At 47.7% G+C, this 20379-nt stretch overlaps 1 protein-coding gene across 1 annotated transcript in view; it reads left to right on the top strand.

The window, feature by feature from the left end:
- The window catches only part of BCO1 (beta-carotene oxygenase 1), a 38846-nt gene extending 19191 nt beyond the window's left edge, over nucleotides 1-19655 (top strand). Inside the window, exons 6-11 of the mRNA XM_025988588.2 lie at nucleotides 2026-2246; nucleotides 4668-4925; nucleotides 12384-12489; nucleotides 15787-15881; nucleotides 16932-17043; nucleotides 18883-19655. Of these exons, the coding sequence (XP_025844373.2) occupies nucleotides 2026-2246; nucleotides 4668-4925; nucleotides 12384-12489; nucleotides 15787-15881; nucleotides 16932-17043; nucleotides 18883-19112 (1022 nt within the window). The 3' untranslated portion in view covers nucleotides 19113-19655. The remainder of the gene's footprint in view (nucleotides 1-2025; nucleotides 2247-4667; nucleotides 4926-12383; nucleotides 12490-15786; nucleotides 15882-16931; nucleotides 17044-18882) is intronic.
- The last annotated feature ends 724 nt before the right edge of the window (nucleotides 19656-20379 follow it).

Here is a 20379-nt window from a genome sequence, read left to right as displayed (position 1 = left end):
TTTTTTTGTGTTTGTTTGTTCTTTTTGTTTTGTTTTTTGTGCTGCTGCCCACTTTCATCCCAGCCCCTGAACCCAGGTTCCTAGTGTCGATATGGGAGCTCAGCCCTGCTTCAGACCTTCAGCCTTTCAGACACCGCTCCCCCCCCCACACACACACTCTGTTCTCAGGACCTTCTGTACCTTTTCCTTTTAAGGCCAGGAAACTGGAGAAAATCCCAGGCCAGTTGTGATTGCATATTCCTGAGAAGAGGAGGCTCCTGACCCTTATTTGTCCAGGACCCTCCTGGGAAGCACACCCAGGAGACCAGGCCTCTGAGGGTAGTTGCACAGGGCTTAGGAGACAGGGAAGAACTATGAGGGTGCTTGGCTTGACCTGCCAGCTTAGGGAAATTGGCTTCCTTCTGTGATCCCTGCTGGCCCCTTCCCTCATGTCCTGGAGAACCTCCTGAGCTAATTACTAGACTCTGTTGGCTGAGGTGAGCCCGTAAGGTCAGAAGGCACAATGAGTATTCTTGTTAAATGGAATCCCATGACTTAAGCTAATGGAGGAATAGAGGGTCTAGCCAGGATCCTAGAATGTCAGCCCTAGGGATGGTCTAGGCATTTGAGTTTGTCACCTCATATTACAAAAGGATGATGATGAGGCCCAAGGGGATCAGGTGACATACTCACGGTCATGCTGGTCACAGGAGCCACCAACATCATGCCACCGGCTCCCCCACTAAGCACCTGCTCTCTGCTAGTGGCTTCCCTGGGATTCACGCCTGTGTCTTGCCTCCTAGGCCAGGGTGCTTTTCATTTCAGTTTGCTTTGTGCTCCATTTGTTTTGTGAATAAAAGAACCACCCCCAAGCCCCACAGCATCCCTCCCACCAGCCAGCTGTTTACAGTGTGCACAGGTGGCCACAAGAAAGGTGGGGACGCTTGCAGATAACTCATTATAAACCAGCCCCAGGCCTGGGTGGGAAGGCCTTTTGGCCAGTAGTGACTCATCCTTACAGAGGAATAAGAACAGGAACATGTACCGAGCACCTTTGCTGTCTGGATGCTTGGGTGAGCTACTTGGACTACTTCATGATTTCATTCTGTTCTCTCTCTCCACTCTGTGTCATTATCCCTAATAACAGAGGAGGTAGCCAGGCTAAGGGGGCCATGTCTTCTTGGCTTAACCTTTTGCCTTTGGCCGTAATGATAGACCATTCCATTACGCCTCAGTTTCCCATCTGTAAAATGGGGATCATACAGTCTACTTCGATTGTCACAAGATGTACAATAGCCCCTTATCACATTGGGTACTTAGTCTCACTCCCAGGTGTTTCACAATGGTCAGAGTGAAGAGAAATTCATGGAAACCCTATGAGATACATCTTAAATGGTGGTCCTCAGCAAAATATTAAAGTCAAAGCCTGTGAAGCCAGCCCATCCTGTGGGTGCTTGATAGAAATGCAAGACCTCAGGCCCTAGCCCCACATACTGAATCAAACTCCACACTTTGATCATGATCCCCAATGATTTGTGTCCATAAAGAGGTGTTGTTCCAGAACAGGGGCTAACAAGCTTTATCTGTAGGGGCCCAAGAATAAATATCTGAGGCTTTGCAGATACGCGGTCTCTGTTGCAACTACTCAGCAATGCCACTGCAGCCTGAGAGCAAGTGTGGCCATGGACCCTGCATAAAGGAAGGAGTGTGGCTATGTTTCCAAAGAAACCCTGATGCAAAAGCAGGGGGAGGCTGGCTTCAGCCCCTAGGCTATGGTACAGACCCCTAGCCCAGAGGCCTGGCTCTGTGGCTCAGTGTTTTCAGATCGTAGCACCAGGTCTCACAGAGCAGGAGGGCTTAGGTGGGAAGCACTCAGAGCCCCTATGTGAGCCAGGCAGCAAGCCCTTCATTGGTTTAGTTGTCAGCTCTCATCCTAAGGTTCTTCTTAGTGGCCAGGTCAGTTTGAAAGGCTCAGCTGCAGGTGATGGTGGCGTTGTCTGCGGGCAGCCAGGTCCTGTGCTGCTCCTGAGGCTTGCCTTTCTCTAGAGGACAAGAAGGAGAAGAACCCCTTGAAGCACACGGAGGTGTTCTGCTCCATCGCCTCCCGCTCCCTCCTCTCCCCGAGCTATTACCACAGCTTCGGAGTCACGGAGAACTACGTCATTTTCCTCGAGCAGCCTTTCAAGCTGGATATCCTCAAAATGTCAACTGCGTACATCCGGGGAGTGAACTGGGCTTCCTGCATGGCTTTCCACAAGGAAGACAAGGTAAGGCCTGGCTGGGACCCCCCAGCCCCACTGGGCCAGGAGACCCCTCAACACAAGGACAGCCAGAGTGAGGTATCCTGGGAAGCAGACTGAGATGGAGGTTGGCATGCAGGAGGTTTCTTAGGGAGGGAGAAATGAGCTACCATCCAGTCTCCCCAGAGGCATCATCCAAACTTCCAGAGGGCTCTGAAGCTGGATGGTCCTGCAGAGTTGTCCCAGGTTAGGGCAAGGGGGCCGGGGCCCCAAGTCAATGAGTCAGGGGAGCAGACTGTCCCTGTCAGAAGAGCGAGTGACCTTGGGCAAGCCAGCTCTCATCAGCCAGGCAGTCTACACCAGCCCAGCAGCCAAGGGCTACTCATCAGTGCTGACCTATATCTGGGCTTCTTGCAGCTTCCACCATGGGTCTTGTCCATGGACAAGGCCCTTCCAGCATCCTGGCAGCCACCGGTAATGTCAGGGAAGAGGTTCTATATATGATTTAGACATCATAATGACAGAGCATTCACCAGATAGTACAGCCAAACATCTTCAGGCACACCTGAGTGCTCAGAGTGTGGAGGCGTGCATATGTGTGTGTGCCTGCCTGTGTACATGCATGCTTGTATATTCAGGGGTGTGTGTATGTGCACATATGTATGTGTATGGATATATCTATGCATGGATATGTGTGTGTGTTTGCTTCCTGTTGAAATGAGTAAATTTTTACGTGTGATAAATATCAAGTAATTCTTAATGTCCTTTATTCAAACAATACACAAGTAGAGAAAGTAACATGTCAAGTCCCCTCTCCTCTCCCTTGCTGCTGCCAATCCACTCTCCAGAGGTAACCACCACTATGCAACTTTAAGACCTGTCCTTCTCAGGGAGGAGAGTGAGGTCCCTCCTCTGCTCAGAACATTCTAGTGATTTCTCATCTTCCTCAGGGTAAGTTCCAAAGGCTTCACTGACCAGCCTGCAAATCCTCACAGGCCCATATCCCAACCACTGGCTCCCTGCTCACTCAGCCTCCTCTTGGGCCTCCTGTATCTCAAACCAGCCTAACATGTTCCTGCCTCAGGGCCTTTGCATTTTCTGTCCCTTCCACCTGGAATGTTCTTTCCCAGAAGTCTTCCTCCCTCAATTAATCCAGGTCTCAGCTAAAATATCCAGATCCTTGAGGCCTTCTGTGATGAACCAATCTCTAACAGACCCTGCCGTAGGCTTCTCCATCCCCTACCTGGCTTCATTTTTCTCAGTAATGTTCATTGTCCAAGGCACATTATTTGATACTGCTGGCCTCTCCCCCACTGAACTATAAGTTCCATGAAAGCAGGGGCTTGGTTCTATTCTGTATTTCCCGGAAAAGTGTTCACTGGAATGAACGCACTGGGGCAAGGGGGCCAGCAGGGAAGCCAGCTGTAGCTGGTTTTGCTCTTTGGCCCCTGGAGATCCGTTGACCCTCAGAGAATCCCACAGTGAGAAGACCCGGCTGCCAGGAGGAGGGCAGAAAGCCCTGGGAAGGACTTTGGAATGCATTTAGAAGAGAGATTTCTGAAAAGTTCCTGCACCTGACTCAGGGATTGGGATCACAGAGAAGCAACCTGCCCATCGCCCACCCCCCACACTGTCAAAGCCTTCCTCCTCTGCATTCCCACTTAGCATTCAAAACTGGATTCTGGGGAAGGAGAGAAAGAGGCACATGAGCTGGGAGGTGACGGCCACAGAACAGCCTGGAGAGTCCCTCCCTGCCTTTCAGAAGGAGGGTGGTTAGGCCAGAAATGCCAAAAGAAAGAACCCCCACACATACCTTGAATTAGGCAACTGGGGTTGCAGATATGGCTAATTACCACCCAGAGTGATACTGCCTTGTGACACCCAGAGGTGTGTGCAGATACCCATGTGGGCTCCTTAGCTAGAACAGGTCTTTGCACCCTAGAGCCTCCAGGATAAGGGAGGTTGCCATGACAACTGCATCCTGGCAAACCAGGCAGCAGGTGGAGGTCAGGAGAGGGTCCCAGAAGGGTTGGTGTGGTTTTAGGGGCTCCAGCTGTGGCTAGAGCCCAAGGAGGGCTAGAACACTGGTCAGTTCTCCCCGACTTGGCCATTGCCAGGGAGCTAGTTTGTCCTGGCCCACCATGAGTCACAGTCAAGTGAAGGGGGTAGAGGGACAGTGTACCCTCCAGAGTCTCCCCCACTCTCTGTCCTCCTGGTGATGCAGAGGCCCCAGCAGCAGAGCTTCCCTCTGCTCCATCTGACGATCAGGGATATGCACCAGCTGGCAGCTCCCATTTTCTTAGCCTCGCTCCGCTGGAGCTCTGGGGGAGGGGGATGCTCCAGGGTCACTAGCTGGTGGAGGGCAGGGCTAGGTCTTGACTTGTGCCCAATGCTATACTGCCAGGCTGCTGAGGGAAAGCTGACCCCTTGGTGGGCATCTTCTTTCAGACTTATATTCATATCATCGACCAAAGGACCAGGAAACCTGTGCCCACCAAGTTTTACACGGACCCCATGGTGGTCTTTCATCACGTCAATGCCTACGAGGAGGATGGCTGCCTTCTCTTTGACGTCATTGCCTACGAGGACAGCAGCCTTTACCAGCTCTTCTACTTGGCCAACCTGAACCAGGACTTTGAGGAGAACTCAAGGCTAACCTCCATCCCCACCCTCAGGAGGTTTGCTGTGCCTCTCAATGTGGACAAGGTAATGGCTTGGAAGGGGACCCGTTTCATTCCTGGGGAGCCATGAGCCTTCGTGGGAGGGACTTTGGCACTCATTTAATTGACCTTGAAATCCAAAGTGAGCTGTTCTTAAAGGCAAAACATTTTTTCATTGTTTTTCCAAAAGTGCTGCATATTCATCATAGAAACCTAAGAAAAAAGAGATTAGGAAAAAAGGAAAAAAACCCATGAACCTATTATGGATATATTTATATTACCTCCAACATCTCTCTCCATAGGTAGACAGACATATTGATACACATATTAATGTATCTGTATATATGTATATATAATATGTATTATATACTATTAATATATACTATTAATACATATCTCCATAAAGCTGTTAAAAATTCTGTGTAATATAACTTCTCTAAAACTTAGAAATATATATGTATATTTTATATATTGCTTAATTTCAGAGAAGGAAGTCACAGAATTCCACGCAGCTTTATTGAGACATAATTTCATATACCATACATTTAAAGTGCACCATTTCAGTTGCTTTTAGTAACTTCGCAGAGTTGTGCCGCCAACTGGATTTTAAAACCCTTTTTTGCCCCGGCAAGAAACCTTGTGCCCTTCCACCAAGCCCCTCCACCCCTCCACCCCAGGAGCCCCAGCACCGACCCACTTCCCATCTCGAGGACCTGCCTGTTCCAGACACATCACACACGTGGAGACACGCGCAGGGCGGTTTCCCACGGTGGCCACCCTCCCTCTGTCTCGTGTTTCCAAGGTCTGTTTCTGCCACAGCGTGTGGCAGCCCTTACTTCCTTTTCATGGCAGAATATGCAAATGCTTTTTTTCACTTATGTGTATATATAAACATCTCTCCATGACCTCCAATATTGTTCTCCAACATCATTTTAGATATTTGTCTGATGGTCTCCACCAGGATTCGTAACTACTCGCTTACCTAATGCCCTCCTGTTGATTAGTTCCCTTCCTGCATTAAAAATGACCAGTAGGCCAGATATTATCCTCAATTAGGGTGATGCTACCAAGGCTCCAGGCTTGGTTTCAGAAGGCTACAGAGATTTCTGGCTCCAGAACTCACTGACTTCATGACTTAATTAATTTAAATGAAAGCAAATTCAATTCAACTCAATTTTGATGGCTCCTATTTACTAAATGCACTCTATGTGCCAGGTACTTTGCTAAGCATTTTATTTTCCTTGCCTCACTTAACTATCAGAACAACCTATGGGAGAGGTCCTCATGTTAGCCTCATTTTACAAAGAAACTGAGACTCAGAGAGGTTAAGGAATATGCCCAAGGTCACACAGCCTCCAGGGGCAGAGCCATGGTTAGCCCCTGCAACAGCCTACCTTCCAACCGCACTTGTAGCTGGTGTGAAGGTACAACTCTACGATCCTCCCCAGCAGGCCTAACTCCTGGAAGGAGCCCACAGAGATCATCCTGACCCCTCTCGGGGTTCTGCAGGTCTCGGGAATGGAGGACTCTGCTCCAGAAGGCCCAGGGAGCCTTCCCCCAGTCTCATTGCTGGGCTCCTCGATGCAGAAGCTCAGGCACGCTCCCACTCAGTAAGCAGGGCTCTGCATGTGCACCCAGGTTTGTCTGGCTCTGGAGTCAGGGTTCTTTGCTATCTTCCTGGCATTTCCCCACCTGCAGTCATAGGTGTAGCTCTGTCATGATTTTCACCATATCTCCTATCACCTCAATTTAACATTCACAAAGTCATGTTTTGTTCAAACCATCTCACTCTTGAAAGGAAACCTGTCACCGGCCAGTGGAAAGCTAGCATTGCTTGTTGCAAATAGAAGACAAGCACGGGCATAAGGCATGGGCATAAAGCACTGGAGATAAAGCAAAGGTCTGAAGCTCCAGCCAGATATTCTTGCTTTTCAGGACTTAATCTCATTGTTAAAAAGAAAGTTCTAAAACTATGAGGTGTTAAAGACATAGTGGCACCTCACTGAGACTCTCCTCGACCCAACCAGGAAGACTGGAAGAGACAAGGGAATGAACTTTCTCCCCTTGTAGTTCAGGGCTGCTGAATGAACAGCCACATTCCATGAAGTCATCACATGGGCCCCTGCCCTCTGCGGCCTGTGCTCTGGGCGGCACCACAATGCCATGCAGTGCCATGCTTGGTCTCCTGGTTCCAGGAAGCGGTGGGGGGTGGGCGGTGGTGTCACAGAGCACACAGGTGGCAAATCCCAAGGCCTGGCCCTGCCTCACGCAGACCTCAGCCTGGGGATGAAACAGAGGAAACGCTTCCTCCCACTGCCCACACACCGAGGGATTTTATAACCTTTTATCGTGCTTGAAAAATGATTTGCTTCCTTGGAACCAAGCTAAGATGTTTTGCACGTATATTTTGAAAAGCTGCCATGTGAGCCACCTACTGCTTTGAAACTAGCAAAGAAGTGTGAGCCCTGGGAAGAGTAGCTCTGGCCACGCTTTTTAATTGCTATTTATTATCCCTTAAAAAGTCTTCCTGCTTCACTTTCAAGTTGCCCTGGCTGCATATGAAATCAAAAAGTTGAGCAGATGGACATGGTGGACATGTCCAGATCTGGCACCTCTAATTCCATCCTATCCAAGGCTTTTTAGGACAGACTGTGGGAGACACCACCTTTCTCTGGCACCCATCAGTCTGGGGCCTTCACATGCCACTGTCCCTCTGCCTGCAACCCTGCCCTCTTCCCATCAGGCCTCCACTGCAGTCTTGCCTGCAGGTTGGACTCACCTGGGGGCTTTGAGACTACACCTGGGCTAGGTCCTGGGACGTGGAGGTGGGGAGGAGGGTGGGGAGGGAAGAGCAGGGTCTCAGCCCCCAGGGGCTTCTAATTTGCAGCCAGTCTAGCAAATTCCTGCTCACCCTTCAGATGTCAGGATCATCTTAGTGAAGTTTGTATGCTGTGCTCTGCCCCTGCAGCTCCTTGCTGAACATTTATCCCAGGTAAAGGAGCTTGTTAGTCACCTGCCCTGGGAAAGCTTTGAGAGGGCCAGAGCCATTGGTCTTATCAGCCATCTATCCCCTGTGCCTGTCACAGGGCAAGCTTGTAACTACTTTAAATCAATGAACGAGTGACAGGTGAGTGAGAAATGTGTGAAGTGGGGGGGTCTCTAAAAGGACACGGGTGTTTCTTTAGCATTTGGAACATTTCCCACGTGGAAGGAATGTGCAATAGTGAAATATATTTAAGAGTCTGGGACCTCCCAGCTGCCCCAGATTCTCTTGTGGTCCGGCCAGCTAGGGTCAAAGGAAGGTGGGGCCCCTTGGCACCTTCGGCCTGTTTATGTTGGGTGGCTCAGGGTTGTCTAAGGCGGAGCTGGGCTGGGAGGGGCGTGGACAAGTACAGACAGTTCAGGCGGCCGCCCTGCCCTCGTCCTGCAGGGCTCGGAGCGCTGCCTCCAGGTGGGTTCGTAAGCACTGGCCTTCCCTTCCGACAGCTACGTATGCACAAGGTGCCATCAGGGAAGGCGGCTTTGTGGACTTACAAGGAGCGGTTTCAACCGGCTGAGTAGATTTGGTTTTTGTCTTGACCCCAAGTGCAAAAACAAAGGTCCAGTAATAAAAGAAGCTGCCATTTACTGAGTGCTCAGTATGTACCAGGCCCTGTGTTAGATGCCTTTTTTCCTCTTAGACCCCAGCAAGAGGGGCCACTGCTCTGGACCTGGCATTGGCGGGGAGAGGGGATGGCCTGATCAGGCTTTCTCTGGCAGTGTCCCTTCCTCAGAGGAGTTCATAGGGCTCGAGGGGCTGTGCCCACCCAGAGAGGGGCCTTCCCCTGCCCCAACCGTGAACCAGCTACCTGGGGTCCCTGGATACCCAGCCCAAATAGCCCCAAGACTGCTCCCAGCACCTGCCTCTCTCATCCTGAGAGCAGGCTGTGCCACTGGTATACTGGCCTCAGACCCATGAGGTGGCCAGGGTTGGCAATTGCCTCAGTCATGCTGGCTGGGGTATCTGTGCAGTGAGAGAAAAGGGGGCAGAGACCAAGAAGGCCAGGCCCAGAGGCTGATCCTCATTCTGCCAATTCCAGCTCAGAACTCCAAGGAGTCCTAGAATTCCAAATTCACACATCCTTCCAGACCAGCCTCGTGCAAAAGAATCCGCTGCAATGATGAAACATTATCTAAGGCAGTAGCCACTAGCCCCGTATGCCATTGAAATGTGGCCAATGCAGCTGAGGAACTGGATGTTTAATTGTACTTAATTTTTAAGTTAAGTGTAAATAGCCACATGTGGTCGGTGGTTGCCATACTGGAGAGCACGGTTCCACATTAGGAAGGTCTATGTATTTGCTCAATGTATTTAGACATAGGGTTGGTGGTCTCCACTCTTGTCTTGGGTCCTGCAAAATTTAGGAACTGTTAATGCTTTCCATGCTTCTCACCTGATTAGTAGGACACTCCTCTGAGTTGTTTATTATCCTCATGACTACAGATGAGAGAGAAAGTAACTTGCCCAACATCACAGGAACATCTGTGGGATTTGAGCTGGGATTTGAATGCAGGTCTGTCTGGGTCCAAGTTACTAACTGCGATGTATCTGACCCTCAACACGGTGTTTTTATACCTATTATTTCATTGTAACTATAGCCTTTAGACACAGGTCAAAGCATCCCCACTTATGGTCACTACCTGTCAAAAAGTTATGAGTTGCCCTCATATTTTATAAATGAGGAAACAGGCTCAAGGAAGGCTTGGGGATGAGGGTGGGGAGAGGCTGCTCAAGTTCACATAGAAACCCCTCGAGTCAGGTTTCACATGCAGGGCTTCTGAACCCCAAAGCCAATGTTTCAGAGAATTATCGAGATGGCTGCTTCTCCCAGGATTTCAAGGTAAACCTGTAGGATTTTGTTGACTTTGGGCTGGAAAGCTCTTTCAATGCTGAGCATGCTGGCCACCAAAAGTAGCCGAGTCATGTTCATTACTGCTGTGTGGAAAAATTCAGTTTATCCCTCAACCAGTCTGACCAGTTTTAGGCTGGAATTAAAAGACGTCTCTGAGACATACTCCCTGAGACACAAGCCCAGGGCATGCACAACAGGCCTGTTGCTGTCAGGTGACTTAGCAAGCACTGAGCAGAGCCTCCCCAGTGTGTGGTGTGGTGCAGGTGGAGGCCTTCAGACCTTCTGTTTACAAGACCCCACCGATGTGCTGGGTGTCAGGTGACTTTTGCATGCCTTTCATCTCATTTAATTCCTACAACTACCCTGTAAAGTACATGTTTTGCACCTTGACAGTGGAAGGAAAACTAATTGAATCATGTATTCACTCATTCATTCAGCAGTTACTTCCTGGGAGCTATGTGCCATGCATTGAACAAAATCTGGTTCCAGTCTTCAAGAGGAAGACAACATGAAGGAAGCAGCTCCATGCAGGAGATAATTACAGCTCAGGACAAATGCCTCGGAGACACTGTAGATGCAGTTAGGGAAGGGGTTATTTGGGCAAAGACCTACAGGATGGGAACAGGCCAGCCCCAGGGTCTTTGTACCTGCTTTGCCCTCTGCCTGCAATGCTCTTGCTTCTAAGCAAAAGAATTCTGATGCAAAGGGCCTAGACTCTCCTTTCCTCTGTGTGGCCTTGGGCAAGTCACTTTCCTTCTCTGGGCTTTGTTTTACTCTTCTGTCACTTGAGTTGAACTAAACAAATCTCAAAGGGCCCCTGCAGTTCAACTGCTAGGATGCAGCAAATTCACCCTCTTTCCCAGCAAAAAGCTGCTGTCATTCAAATAGGTTTCCTTTATTATTTTTTTTTAAGATTTTATTTATTTATTCATGAGAGACGCAGAGAGAGAGAGGCAGGCTCCATGCAGGGAGCCTGATGTGGGACTCGATCCCGGGTCTCCAGGATCATGCCTAGGGATGAAGGCGGCGCTAAACTGCTGAGCCACCCAGGCTGCCTGATGCTGTCATTCAAATAGGTTTCCTTTATTTTTTTTTTAAGATTTTATTTATTTATTTGACAGAGAGTGTGCACAGACACACAAGCAAGGGAGAGTGGAAGGTGAAGGGAGAAGAAGTAGGACCCTGGAATCATGACCTGAGCCAAAGGCAGACGCTTCACTGACTGAGCCACCCAGGTGCCCCTGAATAGGTATCTTTTAATGATAAAATCCTTTTTTGGAAAATTTGGAAAGTAGAAAAGAGTTTAAATGAGAAGAAGTCAGCCATAACAATAATTCTCACCCTGTAAACTCCATGAAAACAGGGACTCGGTCTTATTTCTCCTCCTATATTGCCTAACCTGCACTCCCCTCAGTGGTAGTAACATAATAATAAAAAAATAATAAAAACGATGTAGGGGCACCTGGGTGGTGCAGTCGATTAAGTATATGACTCTTGGTTTTGGCTCAGGTCATGATCTCAGGGTCGTGAGATTGAGCCCTTTGTTGGGCTCCTCGCTGAGCACGGGGTCTGCTTGAGATTTTCCATCTCCCTCTGCCCCTCCCACTCGCATGCACACCACTTGCATGCACATCCGCTCTCTCTCAAATCTTTAAAAACATTTTCAACTGCAGCTAACATTTATTTAGTACTGACTGTTAATCAGGCCCTCTTGTAAACCATTTGTATGGATTATTTATTCTGCACAATACTTTGGAGACGCATACACTCTTTGCATGAGGCATCTACTATACCTTACACAGATGAGGCCACAGAACTTCAGCTTTACTAAGTCACTTGCTCGAAGCCCCATAGCTGGAAACAGGGAGCAATAGAAGCCCAATAAATGTTTAATCAATTGTTTTAAGTCCCTCTCCTGGATTACAATGACAATGGTAAGGCCCTGAACAAAGCCTGTAAGTTGAAACCAAGGTATGCCCTCCCTAGACCTTTCACTCCAAGCAGTTATTTATTGCCTGTCTTCATTCAGCAATGGTACATTTTCATAGGAGAAAATCCCGAAAATACAGATGAACACAGAAAAAAAAGTCCCCATAATCCCACTGCCTGCTGTCTTGTTAATAACTGGTGTATTTCCCTCAGGCTCTTTTAGGTGTAAGTTTTTTTTTTTTTTTTTTTTTTTTTTTTTTTTTTAGCCTGATTAAGCTCAGACAGCGTATGCAATTTACTGCTTTTCTCAGGATTCTATCATGAGCATTTCCCATGTCATTATGAACTCTTTATAAACATCCCTTTAATGACTGATGCAGCCTTATACAAGTGAATCAGTCAGTATTTAAAAAGTGAGAACCTACCAGTACATTAATTTCACCTGTGAAAGATAAGCTAGGAGAAAAGAGCCAGGAGTTTAGAGACCCATCCTACCCCCATAGCTATGCTGTCTCTGAGAATAAGAGTAAAAAATACCGACAATATGCTGGCTGCTTCCTGTGGCTCATGTGAGGCCAGAACAAGATGACATCCACCGAAGCACTTTTTATAACATATTCAGTAAAGCAAGTGTCTGCTCTGGATAACCAGTTTTCGGGTTTTTTTTAAACTGATTCTTTCAGAATGCAGAGGTGGGCTCAAATCTAATCAAACTGGCATCTACAACAGCAAGAGCCCTGAAGGAAAAGGATGACCAAGTCTACTGCCAGCCGGAGTTGCTTTATGAAGGTAAAATGCATCCTCTTTCTATGCATAAGGGAAAGGAGAGAAAATGAGTGAGAAAAATTGGAGAGGGTGACAAACATGAGAGACTCCTAACTCTGGGAAATGAACAAGGGGTAGTGGAAGGGGAGGTGGGCAGGGGGTTGGGGTGACTGGGTGACAGGCACTGAGGGGGGCACTTGATGGGATGAGCACTGGGTGATATGCTATATGCTGGCAAATCGAACTCCAATAAAAGAATATACAAAAATAAAAAAATATAGTAGATGCTTAGGGAAGAGGCAGGCTTTTGTGAATTCCTGAGGCCTCTCTGTACCTCCTTCTGATGCATACAGACAAGGGACAAACAGGAAGGCTCTTGAGGTGCCCCAGTGGAAAGCATTTGGGGACAGTTCTCTTTCATTTATCTTCAAACACCTCCCAGAAAGGCACTCAGCCAGAGGGTGGCCAGGGGTGGGGGTGGTCATTGGATCGGGTGACTTTCATGGCTGGCCTCTATAAACACTCTGATTTATTGAATGCTCACTTACTGAACAGGGACAGTGTGTTTGCATTTCTACTTCTACACTTTCAGAATATCCTACAGAATAGAAGCCATCAGCCCCATTTTACGGAGGAGGAGATGGCTTGGAAAGGTATGCCCCCCACAGAATGTAAACCCCTCCAATAAAAGTTGCACCCATGAGAGCAGGGCTTCTCAACCTGGGCACACCTGATATTTGGGGTTTGGGTCATGCTTTGTGCCGGGGGTCATCCTGGGCACTGTAGGATATTGACCAGCATCCCTGGTCTTGATCCACCAGATGCCTGTAGCACCGACACCCTGAATTGGAACAGCCAAAAACCTGTCCAGACATTGCCAGTGTCTGGTGGGGGCACCATCACCCTGATGGAGAACCACTGCCCTAGAATATAAGCCTGTGAGGCAGGGACCATGTTTCTGTGCTCGGTGTTATCACCAGTATGTGACAGAAGTATGGCTTAGAGGGGTCTCTGCTCAACACAGGTGTGGAATGAATGGGCTGTACAGGACACTCAGCCAGAGGGTGGCCAGGCGTGGCTCTGCTTTGCTCCCCATGTTGGCTGCCCCATGCCAGGTTCAGGCATCTGGAAGGACACCATCCTAGAGACTTTGTTGGACAACCCCAGATTTGCACATAAGAACCACTGCTATACAACAGAATCTGTGGAACCCCAGGCACTGGGAGTCTTTACAAGTGAATATATAGATCTTGGCCTCAGTTCTTAAGGGATCAACTTGCATCCCCACTCACCTGGCACATTGTGTGGGTAGATGGAAGCTTAAAACATTATGGTCTTTTTTGTATCTGAGGAGAGACTTCTTGCTTATTGTGGCAGTCTTGGGCAGTGCTGAAAAGCATGGCAATAGGTAAATCCCTCCGAATCCCTCCACCCATGACAACTCTTTGGAAATACGCATCATCTTTCTGTAGTGTATGGGTTGCTTGGCATGTGTCAGGCCCTCTTCTAGAGCTTCCCAGACCTCACCCCGACAGTCTCACCCTGTTATCTTTGGACATTAGATGAGTTTGCTCCAAGGGCCTGGCCCATAGTGAGAGTCCAGCACAAGGTAAAAGTTGTGGGAGAACTTCTCTGGGAGGCAGGTGTCAGCATGTGTCATTTTTGCTTCAGAGCTGAGGACAGCAAAGCTGAAGATAATACCATAACTTTCCCAAAGACAGGGAGCAGAGCCAGGATCTGAATGCATGTCTCTTAGACTCAAAAACCCTTAACCTCTGCATTTATAGTTTTACAAAATGTGTACGTACCATACCATCTTGAATATTCTGAAATGGCTTCTTCCACTTAATGAATATAGCCTGGGAATTTCCCCATTTCCTGAAGATTCTTCAAGAGCATGGTTTCAGGAGCCTCACAAAATTCACAGGGATGAATTTTACTATTTTACTTAACCAAGTACCTGAGGCTGGTCATTTACAGGGTGGAGGTAAAGGGGAGGAGGGTGGTCTCCAGACCAGGTTTGAGGCCCAGGAGCACCATGCGAAGTCTCAGACCTATTCTGGAGCCAATTGTGGGCACCTTTTTCTGATTTCAGTATATGGGTGGTCCTTCCTGCTCATGGTCACTGTGACCTGTCTTCTTGGAACTTTCATGATTATTTGTCTGTGGGACTGGACATCTTCTACCTCAATAGGCCATTTCCAGGATGCCTGGGTGGCTCAGCGGTTTAGCATCTGCCTTCAGCTCAGGGCGTGATCCTGGAGTCCCAGGATCGAGTCCAATATCGGGCTCCCTGCATGGGGCCTGCTTCTCCCTCTGCCTGTGTCTCTGCCTCTCTCTCTCTCTCTCTCTCTCTCTCTGTGTGTGTCTCTCATGAATAAATAAATAAAATCTTTAAAAAAAAATAGGCCATTCCCCTGCACTTCCCTTGATCCTAATCACTACTCATGCCTTGCATCCGTTTTAGGAGGCCTCTGTGTGGCAGATTTTCCATGCCTGCTTCCTCTTTTCTTGGACATTTTCATCAGCAGTTGGCTCTAACTGCCTGAAATATTCCATAAGAGCGGGGGAAGGGGAGTGATTTTCATTTTAGCACTCAGAAATTTAATTTGACAAGACAGGCATATATGTATACATGCACATGGACAAAATTTTAAGGTATTTTTTTTATTACAAAAGTAATAGGCATAACAAAAATTTATTATAATTTGTACAGTGTACAATATAAATCATAAACTACAAGGAAATTATTATCCTAGCAATTTTCTCTACATTTGTAACATAGTAGAGATAATTCTGTAACTAGCCTTTTATACTTTGTCTTATGGACACTTTCCCGTGTTATTAAATTTCTTCGTAAACATTAGTTTTACTTAGGTTATTATATTAATTCCCCAGATTTATTTATTCCCCATGGACACCCCTTTCCACAGCTTTAGAAGTTTTTTTCCACACCCTCATACATGTGCATGCATACATGAGTACTTTTTTTTAAAAGAGCTTTAAAAAAATTGCAGTAGCCTCTGATTTTAATCATGCAATTCTTTTTGATTTCTATCTTGGATAATTAAAGATGCTTATACACAAAAAACTAGGTCTATCTTTCCTTGCTCCTGAACCTTCTAATAGAGCCAGGGTAATTATCAGAGGTTCCCTCCCCCTGCCCTGTTACCAACCTTGATCTAATCCAGGGCCTGAAGCCAGTTCAGGGATCCTGGATTGGGAGTGGTTTTTGTGGACAGGATGCCCAACATAGCATGAAGGGTGGATGCTCCCAGTCCTCAGTGACGGGGGCTTCATCAGCGGTGTCATTCTCTCCAGGTTTAGAGCTGCCTCGGATCAATTATGCTCACAATGGGAAGCGATACCGCTATGTCTTTGCTGCTGAAGTTCAGTGGAGTCCCATCCCAACCAAGGTACCGATCCCTATGTGACTTGGGCTCGTGCTCCCTACAATGACTGTGTCTGCCTGCAAAGCTGAACCCTAGGTTCTCAGACTGGGTGACCTTGAACAGAAAAGGGAGGTCCCTTTGGAGCATATCAGAGAGTGAAGTCCAGTTGGGACAGTATACAATGGAAGCAATGATGAGTCATCCAAGAGAGGCAGCCATACCTGATGGACAGAAGCTCAGCAAAGAAGTCACAGCTGTAGTTTATCCACTGATTTCTTTATTCAATACATTTTATTGAGCACCGACCATGTGCTACAACATGGCAGCAGTGAGGCTAGGAAGTGAACAGAGTGATCCCAGTCCCTGCCTGAAGGAACTCACCCTTTCAAGCAGAGGGCTGAAACTTAAAGCATTTATTTTGTTACTTGTTACCATTTGTTGGACACTTACTGTATCCCAGAAACTATGCTGAGTATACAGACATCACTTGTCTTTAATGTTTTCATTTTTAATAATAAATGGAATATCTTTTCTCAAAAATGCAAGCAGTGCAGAAATGTACAAAGCAAAAACTTAAGGTTCACACACACACATAAATACAGGCACACACACACACACCCAAGCCACTCCCCACTAATCTCACATCCTAAGGGGAAACAGGTCTATTAAGGATTAAGAGAAATCCAGGGACTTGCACTTTTAAAACAACAAAAGGATAGTATTACACTTTAAATGTTTGCATCGAATACATTAGTTTATGTAACACATGTAAAAATTGCAACGTAGCTCCAAATACTAGATAAATTCAGGATTTTTATTTTTAAAACTTCAGTATGTAGTGTCAGTTATGTGGGGGGGGGGGGGGGGGGATGGGCAGGAGGACCTTTGCTTAAAGATGGAGGAGGAAGAAGCTAGCTGCTTTCATTTCTGCCGCTGATCCTAAGTAGATGTCACTTGGAGTCTACACTGGAGGGGCTTAATCCTCTCTTTGTGGGCATTGATGTCATCTGTTCCCAGGGAATGAGCCTGCTTTCCAACAGGTCACTCATGTGTCTCTCCTCTTTGGATGTATAGATACTGAAATATGATGTACTCACAAAGTCATCCTTAAAATGGGGACAGGAACACTGCTGGCCAGCAGAACCCCTGTTTGTACCCACACCGGGTGCCAAGGACGAGGATGATGGTAAGACTCCAGGAAAGGGAGCCTGCCTGCTGTGCTCTACTTGCAATCACCCCTCAAACAGAGACATCATTTGGGGGGCAGTGACCTCCCTCCACGACCCCCACAGCACATAGCTGGTGGAACCAGGCTTTGAAACCCAGGTCTGTCCGAGTCCAAAGCTGTGAGGTTAAGGAGTCCCTCAAAGCACCCTCACTTCTGACACCAACTACAAGTTGAGCAGCCCCAAGACCACCCTGGGTTTCGACAGAGGGATGCACAGAATACACTAAAAACTACTGTTACTCATGGTTACAGTTTATCGAGTGAAAGGATGCAGATTGAAAGAAAAGATGCTCATGGGACAGAATCCAGGAGAATTGTGTGCATGAAGTATCTGGTTGTCCCTGGAGGTCATGGCCCACCCCAACTCCTTCAACAATATCCATGCGGTATCACCAACCAAGGAAGCTCCTCCAAGCCAGGAAGGCAGAGCTTTTTAGGGGCTTGGTCATGTAGACATGGTTGGTTGGCCATGTGGCTGACCTTCAGCCTTCAGCCTCTCTGGAGGTCAAACTGACATCTAAATCACTTTGTGAGGACAGATTATCAGGCTGGCCCCAGGTAAATAAAGACACTCTTCTGAGGGAGGACAGTATAGGGGCTTAGAGGTCACTTTCCAGGAGCAAAGCTCAGACCTCCCTGTGGGAGACATTAAATTATTCATTACACAAAAGCCCAGTTCCTTTCCACTTTAAAATTCATTGCAATGGCTGGGAGAGAATTCTTAACTATCTCTAAGCATGTGTCTTCTGCATGGAGCACCTGTAAATGCATATACTCCTGGGGATGCTAAGGAGGGCAACTAGAACCATGGGTGGGGCTGCCCCACTGAGCTTGCCAGGTGCTTCCCTCAGTGAGGAGTGGTTTTCTGCCTGGGTCCTGTCTACCTACTGGCCATGTGTGGCGTGGTATGGCACACCAAGCGGGGGACCCCACGTTACTGTCACCTCAGAGGTAGGGGATGGGGGGAAGCACCTCCTGCTGAAGCTGGCCTCCCACTGGGCTGGACCAGGGCTTCCCCTACATTCTCTTGTGGGCAGGGAGTAGCAATGTCTTCACCAAAGGAGAGGCTGAGGGAATGATGTCACTTACAAGGCCACACACACTGTGCCTACAGAGTTAGGATTTTAATCTAAGCCAATCATCCTGAGACCCAGGAGGCCTTGGGAGGAAGTTTATGGGCATTTATTTCATTTAATCCTATATAGAGTGAGTCCTTAGAACACATATACACGCACGTGCGCGCGCACACACACACACACACACACACATCCATTTTATAGAGGGGAGGGCTGAAGCTACTAGCGTGCTGCATGTGCATAAAGTGAGTTGGGCTCATTCAAATGCCATTGAGTGCAGCCAGTCTGAGTTTAGTTAAGTGCCATATATTAGCCTAAATACAGCATCTAAACTGATTCTCTATAATCAGACTTTCTAAATAATAGCCAAATAACCATTCTCCAACATATGCAATACTTTCCAAAAAGCTTTCATTGTTCCCCATACAAGAGATTCTCTCCGTAACCCTGTGGGAGTAGGGAGGATAATCCCTACTCTGCAGATGAATGGACTAAGGTTGGGAGAGGCAGAGGGACTGGCCCTGGCAGGGCTGGAACCAAGTCTTCTGATTCCTAGTTCCCTGGCCTCTCCCTTCTCACACAGAATCTCAAATTTGTTTTCCTTTTATTTTGATTCTATACTTAAAGAGGACAGGGAGACATAGCTGAGAGACTTAGCCCTCCAGCTAAAGGAAGTTCAAGTGTGCACTTTTACAAGGTGTCTCTCTTTGTTTCCCCAAAGGGATTATCTTATCAGCCATCGTCTCTACTGATCCCCAAAAGCTGCCTTTTCTACTTATTCTGGATGCCAAAAGTTTTACAGAATTAGCCCGTGCATCTATTGATGTAGAGATGCACCTGGATCTCCATGGGCTATTCATCCCGGACACAGACTGCAACACCGGGAAGCAGGCCCCTTCCCAGGAAGAGCGGGACAGGGCTCTGGACTGCCACGCGACCCCACAGATCTGACTGGGCTGGGGCCTGGGCCCCTCCCCGGGAAGAAGGACTCCAGGGTTGCTTCTTCTCTGGGTGAAGGGGACATCCTTCATTTCGTTTTGCACTTATTCTTTCTGTGGTTGCTTTGAGACGAAGGTATGGAAATAGTGTGCTTGTCAGTATCTTTTCTTTCAACTTATTTTGGCCATAAAAACCTTGTTTAAAAGTGGATCAAATATTTATTGATTAGCTCAAGCACTTCTAAGAAAGCCTTTTTCCTTTATTATAATAACAATGACCAGAAATTGTATTAAGTCATATAATCATCCTTCTTAGAATAAGCAACCACTGACTTGTCAAAGAAGAGACAAGTAAGTATTTTTCGCTGCTCCGTCCTGCCACCCCTTCTTTCCCTCTTTCCAGGAGACTAGATTGTGCATCTGAGAGTCCTAGCTTTCTCCACCGAGCCCTGTTAGTAAATTATGTGGCCAGGAAGGCAGAGTGCTTTGTGGTCATTCCATGCAAGGCATGGCATGATATAAAATAATAAAAACTTTAAAATCTGTTCCAACCTTATTTAATTTTTATGTGGCTTCTTTCCTCTGAAGTTCTTCTAAGGCAATAAAATAGAGCTGGACAGTTTGTAGCCAGCTAGATGCCCCATTGTACAACCACTGGGACAGCAATGGTGTGTGCATTCCCCTTTGCAGGAGGGGGTTAAGGGGCTGGACACTCACTTCTAGCCATGGCTAGGGGGCTAGAATCTAGGATCAAGGCCCAGGGCTGGCATGAGGAGTTCTTGCCTAATGGTGAGAACTAGGGCAGTGAGCCATGCTAGTATCTGTATGGGAAAGTAGGTTCTGCAAGCTGAATGTGCTGCCAGGATGGACCAAGTGTTTGCACAGAGGTGAAAGCAGGTTGGTGGTGGGGATGGCAGAAGTGGGGAATAAGCCACGAAGGGTCTCACATGAGCACTGGGAGCTCCATGGATAGTTGAGTCCCACCTTTAGTCTAATGGGTGCCTGGTTTAGAGACCCAAAGGCAGACTGGATAATTCCAACATGCCCATGTCACAGGGTCAGGGGAGCTGGGAGTCCACCCTTATTCTGTATCTGCCTCCTACCCTAAGTCTGGATTTCCTTCGGTCACCAGTAGGGATCCAATGACATGTCTTGAGGACATGGAATAACCCAGAAGGGGTAGACCTCTGAGTGTGGTCTTGGCTTTTAACCTGTGGCCACCACGAAGCCACACTTAGCTCCCACTCAAATGTAGGCTCCATCAGGTCTGGGAGCTGGGT

This window comes from Vulpes vulpes, chromosome 12, assembly GCF_048418805.1.
Source record: "Vulpes vulpes isolate BD-2025 chromosome 12, VulVul3, whole genome shotgun sequence".
Classification (NCBI taxonomy): domain Eukaryota; kingdom Metazoa; phylum Chordata; class Mammalia; order Carnivora; family Canidae; genus Vulpes; species Vulpes vulpes.
Note: the sequence above shows the minus strand (reverse complement) of the source record. Positions and strands in the feature narration are given on the sequence as shown.